This window comes from Leptodactylus fuscus, chromosome 6, assembly GCF_031893055.1.
Source record: "Leptodactylus fuscus isolate aLepFus1 chromosome 6, aLepFus1.hap2, whole genome shotgun sequence".
Taxonomy (NCBI): domain Eukaryota; kingdom Metazoa; phylum Chordata; class Amphibia; order Anura; family Leptodactylidae; genus Leptodactylus; species Leptodactylus fuscus.
In genome coordinates this window covers 51,367,867-51,389,046 of record NC_134270.1, presented here as the reverse complement: position 1 = coordinate 51,389,046, position 21,180 = coordinate 51,367,867, and the positions used below count along the sequence as shown (strand labels likewise).

At 40.9% G+C, this 21,180-nt stretch overlaps 1 protein-coding gene across 5 annotated transcripts in view; it reads left to right on the top strand.

The window, feature by feature from the left end:
* CAMTA1 (calmodulin binding transcription activator 1) overlaps positions 1-21,180 on the top strand; it is a 1,244,145-nt gene that overhangs the window by 1,212,184 nt on the left and 10,781 nt on the right. For 3 of the 5 annotated variants that reach the window (XM_075279917.1, XM_075279915.1, XM_075279919.1), the window contains one exon: positions 1,629-1,659. The exons of 1 other annotated variant lie outside the window; for it this stretch is intronic. In XM_075279917.1, the coding sequence (XP_075136018.1) occupies positions 1,629-1,659 (31 nt within the window). Of the gene's footprint in view, positions 1-1,628; positions 1,660-10,732; positions 10,915-21,180 lie in introns of all 5 variants that reach the window. One more of the 5 variants, XM_075279920.1, reaches the window with a different exon arrangement.

Below are 21,180 nucleotides of genomic sequence, written 5' to 3'. Positions count from 1 at the left end.
CTGCTCATAAAGACAAGAGAGCGGTCTCCAAAAGGATTCAAATGATGTGAGTCAGAAGAAGGATGGCAGGAAGCGGACAGGGGAGGGGTATATATGGCAAATAACTGAATTGATAGGTGGGCACTTGAGCCAAGTGCCTAGAGGATGGAGGGGCTGTCATCATTTTAATGACCATGTCTGAAAAGCAATAGACAAAAGACAAAGTGGATTTATGGCCAGATAAAGGAGCGGCACTTCCTGAATATAAAGGGGGTGACCGCTGTTGATGTATTATACCGTACATACAGGGATTTTTTGTCACGCTGAAATAGACTCTTTGTCAGCCTTGATCTAATTGGGTTGTATTGGTCCTGTTGCACTGACATTTCTTGCACTGGTTTATGGAAAGCTTGTTTTTTGGCTGAAGCTGGAAATTAAGAATCTGGATCTAGTTTTGTGCATATACTATGTAGGAGAAGCATCTTTTTCCCTGTTATTATGTTAGGTTAAATAAATATTGCATAAAAAATAGAACAGTCAGCGCCCCACATTTCATTTGGGATTTTGACAATAAATGATCAGTTTTATTTTGCAATCTAATATTCTAATATCTGATTTTATTGTTTTATATGAGAATATACTGCATTGTATGTTTTATTAACCTGAAATCTTACACTGGCCATATGCAGTTCAGTCCTGTTGTCTAATAGTCTCGCCAGGTTTGGGGACTTCTCCAAAGGGTGTTTTCTGATGCGTTGAGTTATCTCAGTCACAAAGCTTAGGGGTCCAATGACAAACTGCCATGTATCCTACCGGCCAATTGTGTCATCCACCTGTCTGTGGTCACTCCTCTGATCGAGATGTCAGAGCCCCCTACTGGCTATTTAAGCACTACCACCTTACAGTAAAGGTTTGCAAAGTGGCAGAAGGGTTGTTCCTTTTTACAAAACATGACCCTATGTCTATGCCACCGCAGCTATCATATGGCATCTATAACACACTTTACTTCCTGATCTGGTTTCTGTGTTGTTAATATGTTTTTAATCCAACTTGATCTACACATAAGGATAACATTGGTTATAACCTGGGGTAAAGACAAATATGAATGGGTAAAATTGTAATTTTTTTTTTTAATTTAGGATGCCAGGGAAACTTTTTTTAATATATGTAATTTTTACTTTTTCTGTTATTGCTGATAAGCTATTTGTACTGTCGCAAAAGTATTCAATAAATTCTAAGGGCTGTCTACATTGCAATTGTGATCGTAGGAGCAGTGATGTCACTGGAGCCTTTGACAATATTGAGGCTCAGGAGAGTGATGTCACTGCTTCCTAGAAGGCTGATAGGCTGGATCCATTGAGGTGAGTATTCATTTGGTCTCCAGTATGGGAACTCTTATGTTATGTACCATTGTCAGCTTATCATTGTAATTGAGGCATCTGTTGTATCCTGACTTCTACAAGTTAACTTGGGAAATAACCATCTTCTGTATCTTTCACCACTGCATGATGTAACGTGATATTCTAGAATCAGGAAATGGCTAATACCAAATCAATAAAATGTCTGTCCAAGATCTATCTATATATGAGTTCTCTTTCAGTTTTGCGCCTTTTGCTAATAGCTGTCTGCTATTGTTTTGCTATCTAAAGCCCTCTGGTGGACCATAGACTGTTCAAAAGGGTGAGTTTAGTTTTTGCAAGTCAAGATTCTCTCTTGCGTTCCTAACCCGTTGCTTTGTGCTTGCTTGCATGGGGCTGCAGCCAAGAGCTGTCTGCAAGATACACATCCATTCAATACAGAAACAATAGAATTCATTCTATTGCATTTTCTGATCCAGAACCTTTTTTTGCAGTAGCATATGGGTATGCCAACAGTAGACTTGCATGACTCCGTCCATGGGACGTTGTAGAACCATCACTGGGCATGCTTAGAAAGTGGAGGTAGGAACCAGCAGTAAGTGCCTGTTTCTGCCTTTCCAGAACACTGGCGTTTGCACTGTTCTCTCAACCATTGATGTAACATTCTGCTTGTTTACCTAAGTACAACATACCGTAGATTGATGAGGGTTCTCATATACTGCCAGACCTCTGGGATACATAATTAAAGAGATATTCCAGTTTCTACAAGAATAACACATGTTTTGGTTGGGTTATACATAATATAGTCTTTAAGTTGTATGATCCTCATGGCTGTCCTCGATAGAGAAGGTCCTAGGACTCAAGAGCTGGGACCAAGTCAACAGTGAGTGGGTTTATAGATAACTCGGAAAACCTAAGTGACATTAATGAGATTTAATGGAGGAAACACTCAGCATGTGGTCTTTAGGTTTTATGAGTTATGAGAAAAACCAAAGAAGGTCCCCACTCTTTGGCTGGTACCAAGATCTGCTCAGCAGAGGACAGTTGTGAGTCTCTTAAGAAACTGGAATACTCCTTTAAACAGCACCTTCCACCTTTACACATTGGAGGCATCCTTTTTAAGGGCTGAGTCGACGTTCACGAGAAGGAAACTTCTAAGTCCAACAACTAAGTATGATCTAGTTTGAAGAGAGAGTAGTTTGGTGCTGAACCTGAATGGAGCTGCATCTCAAACCGACAGGGCCAAAAAATGACCTCACTCTTTGGGAAGACCAAGTCTTTTATATTTAAAGTGCTCACCTACAGCTTAGAGTAGTGCCCCATTGTTGTTTTAGACTATATTAGCCTGACATGTAGGCCAATATGGGTAATTTCCAACAGTGTGCCCTTAAATAATCCCGTAACTCTCGACTGCATTGCTGGAGGTCATTTATAAGACTAGGTGATGGAGGTGGCTACTGCCATGGCATGTATGGCTAATAGGAACTCCACAGACTTCAAAGAAGACATTCATGACTTTATATTCCTAACATACAGGTTCCTAGATTAACATTGGTTCATCCCTCAAAATGGCTGCCTCCACTTTGGTTATATTAAGGGTGGTTTGCAACTTTTTTGTCAAAATACTCAGTGCATTGTTTTTTGCAAGAGTATATTGCCAAGTCTCATCTCTGACTGCATGCCTGTTATATTTCCTCTTTTTTAATTTTATTTCATTGTAGCAAAAAAAAAAAAAGCAAATAAAATGTGTTGTTTTAGATGTTTTTGATATAGACATAAAAAGCCAAAGAAAAATTGATGCAGTTTACTGTTTTTGGAATCTAAAAGAAAAACAAAACTGTATGTTAGGGAAGGATAATAGAAAAAATTCTGATATTAAAGTACTGTATAATATATATTTCATGCCATAACTGGATTTACTGTACAGGATAAAGCTTTGTTCCTCATCTCCCTATGCAATAAATATTCGTAGGCCGTTGTCGCCGCTAGAGGTCTAGTTCACATACAATACACTGTACAAATTTTATAGACATCAATAGGAGCCATGCACAAATGTGTGTAACCCGGACCCCTAGTGGTGGCAGCTGGGATTAAGATTTTCACAAGCACGTGTGTAGGGGAGAATAGGAAAATGCTGATCTGTATTGAAAATGGATTTTCATTCACTTAAGAAAAAGTTTCATACATTTCATATCATTCTGCTGGCTTAAGTACTTTTATTATAAGAACTGTACCATTCTAACCCTGTGTAAACCCGATCGAATCCACACTGGTAATGTGTCATAGCCTATACTTGTCATGTGTGCTAAATAACAACCAATAAGCAACAGTGACATCTAGAGTATAAGGGTGGTACTACACTGCCGATAACTGACATTGAGTGAGAGGTCAATCATAATAAATAATAAGTCACTTTGAGATAATGAGAGGTTTTTATCAGTAATTGTAATAACGGATGTATGCAGGAATATATGTATTTGTGAAAGAACAGGAGATGTTTTTGTAAGATGATAATGTTCATAAAAAAGGAAAGGAACACTCCTAATTAAACTGAATTATGAATTAAATATTACAGAATTATGGTTTAACCAAGCTAGGCACTACATTTACTATATGTTTAAGACACTTTATTTGTCCTATTCGACAAGGAACATGACTTGATGTTTATAGGCCGTGGTTTAAGGTGCAACAATATGTCTCAGAATTGCACCAAAATTTCAGGATCAAAGTAACCCAACTAAACGGTGGTCAAACATTAATCTAAACAGTTTAAATTCTGCATTTTGGACTGTCTAGTCTAAGGCTAAGTTCACACAGTGCATTTTTGCTATGGAATTTGAGGCAGGATGCCACCTCAGATTCCGGACCAAAAAATGGCTATCCTGGATGCCAGCGCAGTGCATACAGTGCACCGGCATCCAGTCGCGGAATTCCGCTCCGGATTAGGCCCAAATGAATTCCCCTAGTCCGGAGGGAGTGACGTGCCGCGGTCTCCCGCAGCTGATTCCACTGTAGAAGATAGGGCACGTTGCTACTTTTTTACGCAAGCAGAAGAAATTCGTTCGCGGAAAAACTAAATGACCGGCTCCCATTAAATTCAATGGGAGGCAGTATTTTAATCCACAATTTGACGCGGAATCCGTGCCAAATTTCGGACCAAAATCCGCCGTGTGAACTTAGCCTAAGTTTGCGCTAGTGTAAATGCTAGACTAGTGCCTGGTCTCAGAACATAAGGGTTCTGTCTTTTGGAGCTTTTAAAGGTTACCTGAGTTTTCACCAAAGTTGAAATAAGGTGTTTCTGGGCAAACTGTTCTCTGGCTATATTAGCCTTTATACATGATGTCCTATTAGTTTTTCTGTTGCTAATGGCCACATTATAGCTGCAGCACATTTTACTTTTCTCTCTGAGGCAGGGGTACATTTGTTAGGATAACAGATACAGTTTTGAGCCAATAGTGAGAACCAGTACTAGATACAATGATCAAAATGGTAAATACAGCATTATGTGTCCAACACCCCCCGGTCCGCACCAGCTCCAAACCCACAGTGGCCTTCATCAGAGCCCCAGATGGTGGGGATGGACATGGCGGCATTGCTGGGCAGAGAAGTACAGGTCAGGAAACGCCAAACACACAGTGCATCACAAGTCACAGTAGAACCAGACACTGGGAACTCTTACCAGCAGATCTTCAGAGTAGTCGTACAGTCCAGGTCATCAACAAGAGGGCAGTGCAGTACAGAGGGTTATCCAAAGGGAAGGTCGGGCAGGCCAAGTTGGTAACAGGAGCTGTAGAGTAGTACAAAAATGGTCTTCAGGAAGCAGAGATCTAAAGGCAAGCAAGGGTCATAAACAGGTGCAGGTACAGTATACAAATCAGGAGGCTAAGGCAAAGTCAGAGGTCTAGACAAGGAGTCAGAAAAACCAGGCAATCGTACAGAGGAGAAACGCTTACTATCAGGAACATGGAGGAAACACTCAATAGCCAGCAGCATTCTGGAGCCAGAGCCATCCTTAAATAGGCTCCGGCCCACCGCTAGGCCGAGAATTGGAAGTCCTCTGTCCAGCTCAGGAGGAGACCGGCAACCCCTTAATTGCTGCGGAGGTTCCAGCCTGCCTCCCGAAATCCAGAAGCAGGGGACTCAGGAGCACAAGGAGAAGAGAGCTAGCAAACTCTGCACAGCCTTGCGGAGGTTCCAGCCCTACTGAGCATAATATAGGACACTGAACTGCAAATACATGATGTGATGCAGCTAAAGAGTTATCTGACACAGAGAAACAATAAAGCAAAAGAGCACAATAAAGAAAGCTGCTTTCTGTCTATGGCTGACATCCCATCAGCAGTAACACAAACAATCCTCTTAGCGCCTGCAGTGTACAGGCTGGGAAAGCTTTGTGTAGACATTTATAGGCTTTGAGGAGACACCAACCCCTCCACTCTGCATTCACTGTATGAAGAAAACCAGCCCCTCTCCTTCACTCTCTGTGAACACGTCTTGAATTTGAACATAACTAAGGACCGATGTTCAGTAACAGAGGGTGAACAGCAAATTAGTTAGAAGAGAAAAACCTAGTAGCAGAGGTTATAGAGGTTTTTCAAATGGAAAACAGCAACATTTTTAAATAAAGGGCATTACATTTTGGTACAGAATCACATGCTCTATTAAATGAGACAAAATTGTCTAAAAAGTTAGTGACCATTTAAATTCTCTGTGCTATATGCCATCCTTCAGGCCCTAAACTAAGCATAACTCTTTGTATGTTTTGTCCAGAGTGTTTCTTTAAAACATAGATATTTAACAATTTATTAAATCTTAGAAATCGTCATTCTCATATGTGTACGTGAATTGTAAGACAATTTCATAAATATATAATATCATATAAGTATAATGTCATTTAAAGAAGAAAATACACACAAAAATCTGACGTCCTGCAATGTATATGGGCAACATTTTTTTTAATTCATGGAAAGTACAAAATTGTTAACTTAACAGAAAAACATTTACCTAAAAAATACAGTTTCCAAATGAAAAAAAGATAAATATATAATAAAAAAAAAAAAACTAAAGAGGATACTGTTGGCCTTTATCCATTTCCCTTGAGCTGACATAGCATTCCAAGGCTTATCTTTGAGCTAAAAAAAAAATCTAGGAGCAAAGGGGAGGGGAGAGAGGTGCCTGCAAGTGCTTATTGTATCACACTTCATAGATAAGCTGATGCAAATTTAAAGGAACACTAACATAACAATAACATAGCTTTGCAGATATCATATTCAGTACTCTTGGTAGCTTTTGTAGCAAGTTTGCAGCCTTCACTGCATTTTATTCTGAGGTTCTGAGTTGGATTTTTTTCTTATTTTTTTATGTTTTTACCCCAAAGGTGCACTGGTGGAAGACAACTTGCTGGCAAGCCTTCCTCTTCTTTCTTCTTCCTGCGACGTCCTCCTGTCTTCGCTCTTCCACGTCTTGATCTTCTTTTTTTCCAGCGGGTTGTGTCCCGGTGCCATTTTTGTGGTAGTTCTAAGTTCCCCTTAGAATTACACGAGCGTACTGATCAGGCACAGTACGCTCGCAAACTTTCTTCATTCCGGAATAAAAGAAGATCAAGGCATGGAAGAGCGAGAACAGGAAGAGGAAGGCGTGCCAGCAAGATGACGTCCACTAGTGCACGAACCGCCCACCATGCACGGGTAAGTATGATTTTATAATTGTTTTTAGGGTATTATTTTAAATAATAATTCAGCGCACTGTCGGCTTTCCAGCGATATATAGAACTGCCTTTGCCCAAACCCATGAAAAGTCCTCTTTAATCCTAGCAGGCTTCAGGCCTATATGGTACTGCTAGCACAGGCTTTGGGCCTATATGGTAATATACCAGACCACGTGACGTCTGGGCATTACCATATAGGCCTGAAGCCAGCTAGGATTAACATTGGATCCCGGAGAGGTGAGTAACATTGTTTATTATGTTCCCTCAACTCCTCTGGGGCTCTGATTATTATACTTGTATATACGAGTATAATAATAGCAGCAGTGGGATCGCGGCCTGGCCCGGGCCTATTTACTGCCGGCCTCCGCGGCCTATAGTACAAGGGGAAGCGGGGGCGACCCTGGATCCACCCCGGGGAAGGGGGGTAGCACACAGATGAACATAGAGGGTATAACTGTATGAGGATGGGAGACTGAAAATTGCCAGGAGGATTATGATAGGTGAAAATATAATCCTGTCTTTCATAGCAATTATATGGTTAAAGCAGATTATTTGGATTTCTGAAACAAATGGAAGTCAGACCCCCTATAATAGAGATATATTATGAAATTAATCGATCATATCAGACATTTGGACCTATTTAGAGTACAAAACATTATAGATACCATCAAGTTGAATATTTTAGATCTAATCAGTAGAGAAGTTCTGTTGTTCTCTGATCTAGTAGATGATAAGAAGAAGTCAGTATGACTGCAGGATCAAACTATGAATAATTTGTTTGTAGTCTGTCACAATGGAGACATATAGATCTGAATAAGAACTGTAAACATAATAGCAGGATATTTTTAAAGTTAATCTTTACCAGGCTCCTGATTGGATACTATGGATTTCAACCGGAGCAGAGGGGGCAGCTGGGGAGCACCTTGCAAACAGCACTTACATAATACTACAAACGCTTGTTTCTGATAATTGGCCCAATCATCAGGCCATGAAATAGGGCCATATGTAAAGAATGAGTGCAATTCACAAGAGCCTGTAAACAAGTGTCCGTTGTCAAAACACATATTGCCATTAATCTGGGCTAATATACAGTCCTATGAAAAAGTTTGGGCACCCCTATTAATCTTAATCATTTTTAGTTCTAAATATTTTGGTATTTGCAACAGCCATTTCAGTTTGATATATCTAATAACTGATGGACACAGTAATATTTCAGGATTGAAATGAGGTTTATTGTACTAGCAGAAAATGTGCAATATGCATTAAACCAAAATTTGACCGGTGCAAAAGTATGGGCACCTCAACAGAAAAGTGACATTAATATTTAGTAGATCCTCCTTTTGCAAAGATAACAGCCTCTAGTCGCTTCCTGTAGCTTTTAATCAGTTCCTGGATCCTGGATAAAGGTATTTTGGACAAACAATTCAAGTTCAGTTAAGTTAGATGGTCTCCGAGCATGGACAGCCCACTTCAAATCATCCCACAGATGTTCAATGATATTCAGGTCTGGGGACTGGGATGGCCATTCCAGAACATTGTAATTGTTCCTCTGCATGAATGCCTGAGTTGATTTGGAGCAGTGTTTTTGATCATTGTCTTGCTGAAATATCCATCCCCGGCGTAACTTCAACTTCGTCACTGATTCTTGAACATTATTCTCAAGAATCTGCTGATACTGAGTGGAATCCATGCGACCCTCAACTTTAACAAGATTCCCGGTGCCGGCATTGGCCACACAGCCCCAAAGCATGATGGAACCTCCACCAAATTTTACAGTGGGTAGCAAGTGTTTTTCTTGGAATGCTGTTTCTTTTTGGACGCCATGCATAACGCCTTTTTTTTTATAACCAAACAACTCAATCTTTGTTTCCAAAATGAAGCTGCCTTGTCCAAATGTGCTTTTTCATACCTCAGGCAACTCTATTTGTGGCGTACGTGCAGAAACGGCTTCTTTCTCATCACTCTCCCATACAGCTTCTCCTTGTGCAAAGTGTGCTGTATTGTTGACCGATGCACAGTGACACCATCTGCAGCAAGATGATGCTGCAGCTCTTTGGAGGTGGTCTGTGGATTGTCCTTGACTGTTCTCACCATTCTTCTTCTCTGCCTTTCTGATATTTTTCTTGGCCTGCCACTTCTGGGCTTAACAAGAACTGTCCCTGTGGTCTTCCATTTCCTTACTATGTTCCTCACAGTGGAAACTGACAGGTTAAATCTCTGAGACAACGTTTTGTATCCTTCCCCTGAACAACTATGTTGAACAATCTTTGTTTTCAGATCATTTGAGAGCGGGCTGTCCATGTTCGGCGACCATCAAACTTAACTGAACTTGAATTGTTTTGTAGAAAGAAATGGTCCAAAATACCTTCATCCAGGATCCAGGAACTGATTAAAAGCTACAGGAAGCAACTAGAGGCTGTTATCTTTGCAAAAGGAGGATGTACTAAATATTAATGTCACTTTTCTGTTGAGGTGCCCATATTTTTGCACTGGTCAAATTTTGGTTTAATGCATATTGCGCATTTTCTGTTAGTACAATAAACCTCATTTCAATCCTGAAATATTACTGTGTCCATCAGTTATTAGATATATCAAACTGAAATGGCTGTTGCAAACACCAAAATATTTAGAACTAAAAATGATTAAGATTAATAGGGGTGCCCAAACTTTTTCATAGGACTGTATGTATTTGCATGATACAGAGTCAAGTATTTGGGTGAGAGTCTTGCACCCAAATGCTACAGGAAGGCATGGCCAAGGGGAGTCAGTGTAGGGCAAGCAACCCTGTTTCTGTTTTCTAGAGGCACATAGTAAAGGCAATGAATATCACAACCTAGTCATAGCTGACAGTTTCAAAAAGGGGTTAGGCCCAGTTCACATATGTCTTCGGGTCATTGCGTTCCTCTCTCCCCATGAAAAATGCAGAGAGAAAAGTGGCACTTTTCTCTCTGCGTTATTCGTGCGGAAAACAAACGGACCCCATTATAGTCTATGGGGTCCACGGGTTTCCTAAAGTAACCGCTTTTTAATGCAGATTAGGTTTCCATTCGTGAGGGGTCCTCAAGCGGACTCTTTGAACGGAAAACCATGAGCAAATGTGATTTAGATGCCTTTTTATGGCAAAATAGCATAGATGCTTATGTAAATGTATAGATTGCTTGTCTTCTTCACTCATGCCCTTCCCCATCTATCAGCTGAACTTGATGGAAAAAAGTCTTTTTTCAACATTATGTTGGAAATATTACCATAAACAAGGGATAAGATGGAGTGGAGTAACACAGGCTTTGTAGTCTGTAACCAGGGGGATACATAGAGATTCATATGAGCTATATACTCAAAAACAATAGGAAAACTATCATCACAAAAGTACTTAGACAACAGAGAGAGGTAATAGAGAGAAAGAGGTAATGAATAGCTGGATAGATAGATAGATAGATAGATAGATAGATAGATAGATAGGTGATAGAACATTGTATTAATCCATAGAGAAGTTAAACCTAGAGCGGTTGATCCATTTTTTATTTTATTTTTTTCACTTTTTCCATATATTTATAACTTTACGGTTTTTTAGTTGGGGGGGTTATATTAGTTCACAATGTTGGATCAACCTGTTGTATGATAATGTATGGCTTTGTGTTGCAATAATGAAGATTTTTAAAAATAATTTTCTTTCGTTTACTTCTTGCAGGGTCTGAATGTTTTTGGAGCAAACATGTGTATATTAAATTGCAGAAAGAATGCTCAGAGGTGTCAGTCTTTTTGGGCCACTCTATCTTTTTTACTTTCCATTCCTAATGAGATTTCTGGAAAATGGCAAGATATCAAATTCCCCAAATACCCCACATGCACTTTCAGCTCTAAGAGCAACAGGTAACTTAACAAGATATCTCAGCTTGCCTGAGGTCTTATTCTTTTATAAAGTACCCCTAGCAATGCAACAATCCCTCTCTGTGCCATACATTCACTTTGTTAACCCCTTTTGTGCTGTAGCTATGAAAAAAATACTAAAATAATAGGAAAAAAATAAGGTAAGGTCTGTTTGGCACTCAGTCTGTTGATCATATAGGAAGACAATTCTATACAATATGTTATTTTATACGCAATTACTAGAGATGAGCGAACACTGTTCGGATCAGCCGATCCGAACAGCACGCACCCATAGAAATGAATGGAAGCACCTGTGACGCTGACTATACATCTGTAGTAATTACGTATAAGTAATTTATAGTTTTAGATTCAGAAATATACTGTACAGTTTTATATGTTTCATTTAATAAAGGCAAAATTGGACAATAGAAGAAAACAGAATTTTTTTTTCCATTTTAAATTTATATTGTTTCTTTAGGCATTTTTATACTTTATGCACGTGACAGATACAAAGCCTGTACAGAGTCTTTATGCATGCTGCCATTTTGTGTCTTTGTACAGCACTAGTGATGAGCGAGTAGTATTCGATCGAATACCTCGCCGGCATAGGAATGCGTGTAATCGGCCGAACACCAAGGGGTTAAATGCTTCAAATATACGAAGCGTTTAACCCCCTGGTGTTCGGCCGATTACACGCATTCCTATGCCAGCGAGGTATTCGATTGAATACTACTCGCTCATCTCTATATAGCACCATATCATGGATATATTCTCCCCTGCAAGGAGTGAATACCTCCACATTATGGCATCAAAATCTGTCAGAAAAGTCCCTCTCCTCTATGACATCAAATGCATATCATTTGAAAGTAAGACCCTATAGACTTGTATGGATATCATATCACAGTGCCATATAACCTTTACTTTGAATTTTGTTTAAATTCTTCACATTTGACTTTTTTTTAATCACATTCCTCCAACCTTACACTTAATATATTTTTGTAAGATATTAAAACAGAATATTTTATACATTTAATCATATTTATAATTTTTTATCAAGTACGGTATATTTATTTTATATTTTTTATTTGATATCTTGATTTATTACAAGACTGACAAATCTGATCTTAATATGAGAATTATTTTAATCTGACTTAAAGACAACCGTTCATGTCCTCGGGCACATGCGGTTTTATATACCGCTAGAAAGCCGACAGTGCGCTGAATTCAGCACAATGTCGGCTTTCCTGTTATGTGCCCTGAGGGAAGAGGTATTGGTGCAATTCACTGTCAGAAGGGCGTTCCTGACAGTCTAGCTGGGAACGCCCCTCCTAACAGTCTGTCTGTAGCTCCGTACTGTCAGAGGGGGTGTTCTTTATCACCCAGCCATGACAGTGAGCGGTGAGAAACGCCCCCCCCAGAACTATTCTATGGGCGAGTATTGTTGGGGGGGGCATTTCTCACTGCTTAGCGTCATGGCTAGGTGGTAAGGAACGCCCCCTGTGACAGTACAGAGCTACAGATAGTACTGTGAGGAGGGGCGTTCCCAGCTAGACTGTCAGGAACGCTATTCTGGCAGTGAATTGCACCGATATCTCTCCTCCTAGGGCACATAACTGGAAAGCTGACAGTGTTCTGAATTCAGCGCACTGTCATCTTTCTAGCAGTATATAAAACTACATGTGCCCGAGGACATGAAAGGTCCTCATTAAAGATGTTTTCAGGACAAGAATAGTGATAGCCTATTCTTAGGAGAGGGTATTAATATTTGACTAAGAGGGGACCACTGCCTGGCAACCCCAATAAATAGGACCATCTTCAGTCCCCTTCATTATTCACCAAGCATGGTTCTGTACAGTTTGTAGTGGTTATGCCATCCTGAATGGGATGGAGATAAGTTATACGAGGTGCAGCCGTTACCTAAAGTGCAGATCTATACCTGGAAATCAATGGCCACCGCTCCTTCAATGGTAGGGATATCTATAGATGGACTCCCTTCAATCTAATATTGATCCAGGGCTAGGCCATCAATATTCTATTAAAAATACTCTGTAGTCATATTAGCATATTTCTTCACCAACAGCTGGTGCCCCAGATCTTACCTATGTAATAAAAAAAAAAGTCAGCACTAAAGGGATTACGAAACCTGACCTGGCTGGGCATTACACTTTTCTTTTATACCAGGGCTTTGTCATACATATTAGAGATCATCAAATAGACTAACATTTTTCCACTTCCACCCCAGGGAATTTATTTGTTTGGACTCTAAGATAATGGGAAAAAGTTATCCCTTAACTGCAGAGACATTTTCTTATTATTAAAAAGAGAGTATGAGTTTCTATAGGTCAATGGATGTTAAATAAATAAATGTGTTAAACTTTTTTAAACAAAAAAATTCCTGGGGAACTTGCTTGATAATGGCTTCCAATATTCATCATTTTTGCTTTTTAGGAAAAATGTTTATGTATTACAATCTGTTTTCTTTTTGTTTTTTTATGGCAACTAACCAGTTGGTTACCTGTAAAATGCCTTCAAAATACTCAACAGTATTCTGTGTTATAAAAAATTTTTTTAAAAAAATACCCCTTGTGATGTCATGTTATGGGAGCACTGATGTCACTACCATTTTCCTTTTGTCAATAGGGATTCTCTATTGACAAAAAATATTCCAAATATTATGATGCTTTTTTAATGTTCTCTGCGTTGATGTGTCAAAGGGGTTTTCCCATCTCTTTGTTTCAGCAGCTTTGCCTGCTGTCTCCTTTTGTCACTTCCTGTATTCCCCCTCCCAGCTTGCTGAACAGGACACTATTAAGCATAACAATACTTCTTATAATTACTAATAATCTAATGCAGATCAGATAATATGCCATATACTTGTAGAGACTACTCAGTGTTATCTGTGTATTTACATAGCGAGATAACAGACTTGGCTTTATCAGCAAACTGTAATTAGCAGAACTGATTGTCCTGCCCGTAGAGCTGTAGATAACAGTGAGAGCAGTGAGTGATATCACTTGTCCTATCACACAGGTCCAACGTTATGGAAACACTGTGTTAACAATGGGAGGAATAAGTTCACACAGCAGGCAAACTAAGCAGCATTTCTAAAGCAATATATTTAAAAAAAAGTCTTCAATTTACATAAGCTACCAGTATAGATAGAATCCTTGAGATGGGAATACCCCTTTAAGTTATACAGGTGCACAGGTTATAGTGCATATCTACCATTGCAACAGGAATTTTAGTCAGTTAAGAAACAAATTAAAATAACAATAGAAAATGGTAAGTTGGATACTTGCAGATGAAAGTGAAAAAAATCCAAGTTTTTGGTAAGTTCAATACATTTTAATGCACAAAAAGATATTTGCATGGAAGATTACTGATTTTAGAGTGAAGCTGTTTAAAATAGTGTGTATAGAAAGAGCATTATAGGATAACAATATGTCTGCCTTCAATCACCAATAGAGCAAGCTTGCTTCCATGCTGTTGAATGTATAAGTAGTATGCATATTATGGGGATATTGTCACTCCTTAGGGAGAGACCACCATGTAGGTGTGTGGAGTCTTATAAAGTCATTTTCGCTCCACTGTGGGGGATTATGGGAAGTATATGCAAATATGTTTCCCAGGATGTAAATAGGGAAACACTGCCGCTGTATGCTGCCCTCTGTTGGAAGCAGCTCCCTTGAACATCATGCCCAACTTTTCAACAAGCCTTTAATTGCAATGATGCAGGATTTTACCAAGTCAGTATCATCCCAACTGTGGATGGTGCCGTTTTGATCTGATTGGATCTCATCAGCATAGTCTAGGGAGAACTGACTTGGCAGAGGTGAGAGACTTCTAGACCAGATTATGGGGATATTGTCACTCCTTAGGGAGAGACCACCATGTAGTTGTGTGGAGTCTTATAAAGCCATGTTCGCTCCACTGTGGGGGATTATGGGAAGAATATGCAAATATGAGTGACAATATCCCCATAATCTGGTCTAGAAGTCTCTCACCTCTGCCAAGTCAGTTCTCCCTAGACTGTGCTAATGAGATCCAATCAGATCAAAACGGCGCTTTCCACAGTTGGGATGATACTGACTTGGCAAAATCCCGCATCATTGCAATTAAAGGCTTGTTGAAAAGTCAGTCATGATGTTCAAAGGAGCAGCTTCCAATAGAGGGCAGCACACAGAGGCATTGTTTCCCTATTTACATCCTGGGAAACATATTTGCATATTCTTCCCATAGGTAATATGCAGTAAGCTTATAAGTGCTTTCTAGTGGTTTTTTAGTGGTTGATTTCTTTCTTCTTTGCAGGAAGTAACATAACATCTATTAGTCACATGGTCATTCTACAGCTCAGTCTCATTTATTTCACATGGCCTGTTCACTATTCAGTTCCGCTCAAGTGATAAAATGCATAGGATTAAGATAATCCTTTAATAGTCCTACCATGGGGAAATTCAGTGTGTTACAACAACCTAGATAATACAGTAATATATTGCAAGAAAGAACACATACAAGCTCATAGCAGATATAAAAAGATACTAGGAGTCATAGAAAGTAAAAAGAAAAAAGACTCAGGATCATTTAGTTCTTTGTGTGAATTGATGTTCGCTTAGCCTGATATTGATTACACACGCTGACCATATTTGGGAGGAAGAATCTCCGATAGCTCCTTCTCACACTAGGAGTGAAGCAGTCGGTAACTGACAGTACTGCCCAGTGCTGTCACAGTCTCATACATGGGATGGGAGTAATTCTCCAGCATGGAGGTCACCATGGACAGTATTCTTCTGTCACCCACCACCTGTACTAGGTCCAGGGGGGTCCCCAGGACAAAGCTGGCCCTTCTGATCAGCCTGTCAAGTCTATTTCTGTTCCTGGCTTGTATACTACTCCCCAGCAGGCCAGTCTGAATAACATGGCTGATGCTACCACAGAGTTGAAAAAGGCCCTAAGAAGTGTCCCCTGGACTCCAAAGGCCCTCAGCCTCCTGAGCAGGTAGAGTCTGCTGTGACCCTTTCTGTGCAGCGCCTCCAGGTGATCAGCCCAGTCCAGCTTATTATTGAAGAGCACACCCAGGCACTTATAGGTCTTGACTATCTCCATGCCTTTTCCCCAGATTTGGAGCACTTCTCTGCTTACTAAAGTTCACCATCATCTCCTTGGTGGTGGACTCCTCTCTGTGTTTGGCTTTCTGTGAAGAGGCCATAGTGCTTACCCAAATGCTGCATTCTCTTCAAACATCTTATTGGGTGTTGGACCTGCAGCGAACTTCAATTGATGACCTATTTTAAGGATAGTTCATAGGTCACGAGCCCAAAAAAATCCTTAAGGCTAAAGGCCTCATTTAGCAAACTACAGCCAGAAAGCACTATGGGAAAAACTGCGTCGGAAACACATTGCAGCTTTCATGCAGCGCTTTTCACAGAAAAGAGGAAGACTCTGCAGACTTTCTGCTTCAACTATAGCTATACAGAAAATACCAGCATTTCCGTAGGTATAAATGACATGCTGCGATTTACAAAAACGTAGCATTTTTTTGAAATCACAGTATGCCAACTGAGGATACTTTTCTGCAATGTATAGAAGGGATTAGCCAGAATCCCATCCATTTTGCAGATAATGTAATGACAAAGTCGCAAAGTTTACGGTACGTGGGGCCCCAGACTTAATGATTGTATTGTACTTATTTTGGTGTTATCAATTTATTAAAAATATACATATATACATATTAATAAACAGTGGCGTAACTAGGAATGGCGGGGCCCCGTGGTGAACTTTTGACATGGGGCCCCCCTTCCTGACCGACACCGAAGACCTTGATCGACCGCCCCCCCCCCCCCACGCTGCATTCCTGCGCGCTCTATTATGTCCCTCAGTGGCCCCTGCACACAGTATTACACCCCATTGTGGCCCCTGCACACGGGATTATGTCCCATAATGAACACCCATGAACAATTATTATATTCTGGGGTATTTTCAAACCCCAGAGTATAATAATTGGAGACCGAGGGGAGATACAGACATAAAAAAAAGTTACTTACCTGTCTCCGGCTCCGCTGCAGTCTTTGGTTGTGTTGGCCATCTTTAATAACGCACGGATGTCACATGACACAGCAATTACAGGCAAATCTGAATACAAACAATGTGTAGATTACTGATCCATCTACTGACAATGACCTCCTCCTCCTCCTAATACACAGATATAAGGACACTGACCTCCCCCTCCTCCTAATACACAGATATAAGGACACTGACCTCCCCCTCCTCCTAATACACAGATATAAGGACACTGACCTCCCCCTCCTCCTAATACACAGATATAAGGACACTGACCTCCCCCTCCTCCTAATACACAGATATAAGGACACTGACCTCCCCCTCCTCCTAATACACAGATATAAGGACACTGACCTCCCCCTCCTCCTAATACACAGATATAAGGACACTGACCTCCCCCTCCTCCTAATACACAGATATAAGGACACTGACCTACCCCTCCTCCTAATACACAGATATAAGGACACTGACCTCCCCCTCCTCCTAATACACAGATATAAGGACACTGACCTCCCCCTCCTCCTAATACACAGATATCAGGACACTGTCCTCTCCCCTCCTCCACACCACACATACATACACACAGACACATTCTCCATTCTGCATCTCACATTAATCCCTCCCCTTCATTACCTAGCAGCAGTCTCTCCTTCTCTTCAGCTCTTCCAGGACTGACTGCACGAGCTATAAAGACACGCCCACCTAGTCATGTGACGGCTGACGTCACACAAGGTCCTGCAAGCTTTCCCCGCTCTTATCGCAGCTACAACAGTTTGTCTGTGATAAGAGCGGGGGTAGCAGGGGTAGCTGTCACCCTAATGTCCCGGGCCCTGTGGCAGCTGCCTCTGCTGCTATGGTGGTAGTTACGCCACTGTTAATAAAAATTCAGATGTATATTGCAGCCTGCACTTTTTCACATATGTTTCAGGCTGCTCTGCCCCTTTCGGTATGCAATCCATCCTTTGATAGCATAGTCTGCACTTCTTATCTCAGTTCTCCTAAGAACTTGTACAGACTCATTTAGACTGCAAACATTCTGGCTGCAGACAGCCAATGACAAAAAGTCATTATTTTAATAAAGACGTACTGGAAAATGATTTTATACCAAAATAAGTACAATAAAAAAAGCTTTCAATTGTGTCTATAAATATGTCTACTCAGGGAATCTGGAGCTCTGTATCAGAAAGAAACCGCTCAGAATTAATCAGCACATATTTGGGGCCCAAAATGCTGATAAGGCCAAAGTGAACAAATGAATAGGCAGCAAAAGCAGCAGAATCTCATGAGTTAGATTACATCATTAGCCCAGGTGTAGCATTAGGCAATGCTTGGATTCTACTTTTTTGTTCTTGGATTGTCATAGGATGATCATTGAATCATTGACCTTGTGTTAGGGCATGGTGATGCATGCTTAGGCCAAAGCAAGTTAAGGATAGTGGTGTGTTTTATAATAAAAACTCAAGGAGGTAGAGATTCATTCATTGAGTAGTCATTGATATGATCATTTAAATGGGTTGTCCCATCACAAGGATCCTATCTATACTGCTTGTTAATGTGGATGTAAGACTTTTCCTAAATACATTGCTTCAGCAAAACTGCTTTGTTTGTCCACTATCTTACTTTATTCAATTCATTGTTGACACAGCCCTTGACTTATCTGCTCAAAAGTCAAGTGATGTATCTGCTGCTCTCAGGGGGGAGGGAGGAGGGGCTAAGTGCACGGGAGCGAGCCTGTGTTTCTAGCTATTCCTGTGTCTACACCACTTGACCTAGGTCCTGCACTCAGATAGAGGAGAGGAGCTGCTTTCATTTCTGAACGTCTTCTGTTCACCCAGTTATCAGGCTAGCTAATTCAATTGTGTTCAGAATGGCAGAGACAGGCAGTCTCTGTATGTAAAACAGAATGGAGTGACTCCTGCCTGTACTTCATAGTCCAATATTGTGCATATAGTGTTTAAGGACCTTTGATGACATCACAGGCACTTTAGCCGCCCCATAGGATCACGCTTTGTGGTGGGTGGAACTACACGCTAATTTGGGGGGGAGCTAAACGGCAGGTTGCATGTGAAACCCCGTCCACCAAATGATGCAAGAAACCAGGAAGAAAGAAGATTTTACAGCAGAGAAGACTGGTGAGTATGCGACGTGGGAATACCCCTTTAAGCAGTGCAGCCTGGAAATGGTTATTTATACATATTTCACTTAGACTTAGGACCATTGGTCCATGGGTATGTAGCTTTTAAATCATAAAACAGTTACATAAGGTATTAAACATCTATGTGTCTCTGACGCTAGGTTCACACCTGCGTTCTGGTCTCCGTTCTGTGCTTTCCGTCTTCTGCATGCAAGAAGACGGAAAGCACAGACCGGGTCCGGCCGTGAGCGGCAGTGAGCGTTTTATGCTCTCCGCCGCGAAACCGTTTTTTTTAATCCGGACACAGAGTACTGCATGTCCGACTCTGTGTCCAGATTAAAAAAACCTTTTTAATGGGTGAGAAAGACTCCTGCAGGTTTCCGTCTCCTGCTCTGTTTTATGCAGGAAACGGAAACCTGCATAATGGAGTGCCGGGCGCAGATGTGAACGAGCCCTTAGTTGATATGTTCTCATGGATCCTGTAACAATTCATGAAATATTGTAGCATGGGTGTACTGTTTCTGTAGAGACAATGCAGAGCTTCACTGAAACACTATATGGAGCAAGACTGTTATATGCATGCAGGTCTGTTGTATGCATGGAAGGACCAGGAGTGGAGCTAGAGGTAGGACTCACACCCAGATATGGAGCCTTATGGGGTGTAATGCCCCTTTTGCCTTCTCAGAAGACACCAGTATTGTAAATGACACATGGTACCTTTTATAAAATTTTCAGAATCTTCAAAATACTCTTCTGTGTTTCTCCATAAATCAACGCCATGTCCTTGGATGATTGAATTCTGGTTTCACCATATCTGTCCTAGTCGTGACGATGGTCACATAGATGCATAACTTGTGTAATGAGCTAAACAGCTTTCTATCAGAGCAAAACCAGGACAGATTTTGCATGTTTGAAGAGGACTTTTCACTTTTTCGGGCGCATGCGGTCTAATACACCCCTAGAAAACCGACAGTGCGCTGAATTCAGTGCACTATCAGCTTTCCCGTTCTATGACCCCAGTAAAGAGCTATTGGTGCCGGTACTATAGCTCTTCAGTGTCAGAAGGGTGTTTCTGACAGTCTGTCAGGAACGCCCTTCCTCACATTAGCGTCTATTGCACTGTACTGTGAGAGGGGGCGTTCCTTACCGCCCAGCCATGATGCCCAGTACTCCTGACAGTGCTTCTGGTGCGTTCCTCACCACTCAGCGCTTCTGACACTGAAGAGCTATGGTAATGGCACCGATAGCTCTTCAGCGGGGGCACAGAATGGGAAAGCCGATAGTGCGCAGAATTCAGGACACTGTCAGCTTTCTAGCGGTGTATTACACCACATGTGCCCGAGGACATGAAAGGTGCTCTTTAAAGGCCTTTAAACACAGGCTATGACATGCACAGGAACATTTTTATAGTGTAAAAGACCTGTGATCAGCTGACAAATGAGCAAACATCTTGTATACGGCATCAAAATGATCATTTGTTAACAGCACATCTCCACCATGTAAACAGGGGGCGTCCTACAGACAATATAGAAGTCATGAAAAGAAAAAGCACAAGAATGTTTGTTACTTATGTGCTTTGTGTGCTCAGAAGGAAGGGGCATTGTGTAACAAACCTTGTCTTATTTTTTACACCTTAACCAATCACTGAAAGAACCTTGTACAAAATATATTCTGTAATGCTTGTTTTCTTGTCTTGCTATTTTCCATCAATGTTTTCTTATTGATCAACACATGTAAATTCATAGAATGGAAATTTACTGGTAATTTTGTGTACATACTTAAGGAGTTTTCTTATATCAGGGTTTCTCCTGATTTCCTGTCTCCTCTCCCCTTTGGTTTTCAGCTCAGGCCAGCAGCGTATCCCTAAGGGTGAGTTCACATGGAGTAAAGTGCCGCGTGATGTGGCACATATACGCCATGTGAGCTTTTGCGAGCCATATACGCTCCCATTGATTTCAATGGGAGCCGGGATCGTATACGCGGCGCTATTTTGCAGCTGTGATTTTGCAGCCGCGCCGCACTTTACTCCGTGTGAACTCACCCTAAGATGAAAAGCCTGCTTGTGAATTGCAGTTATC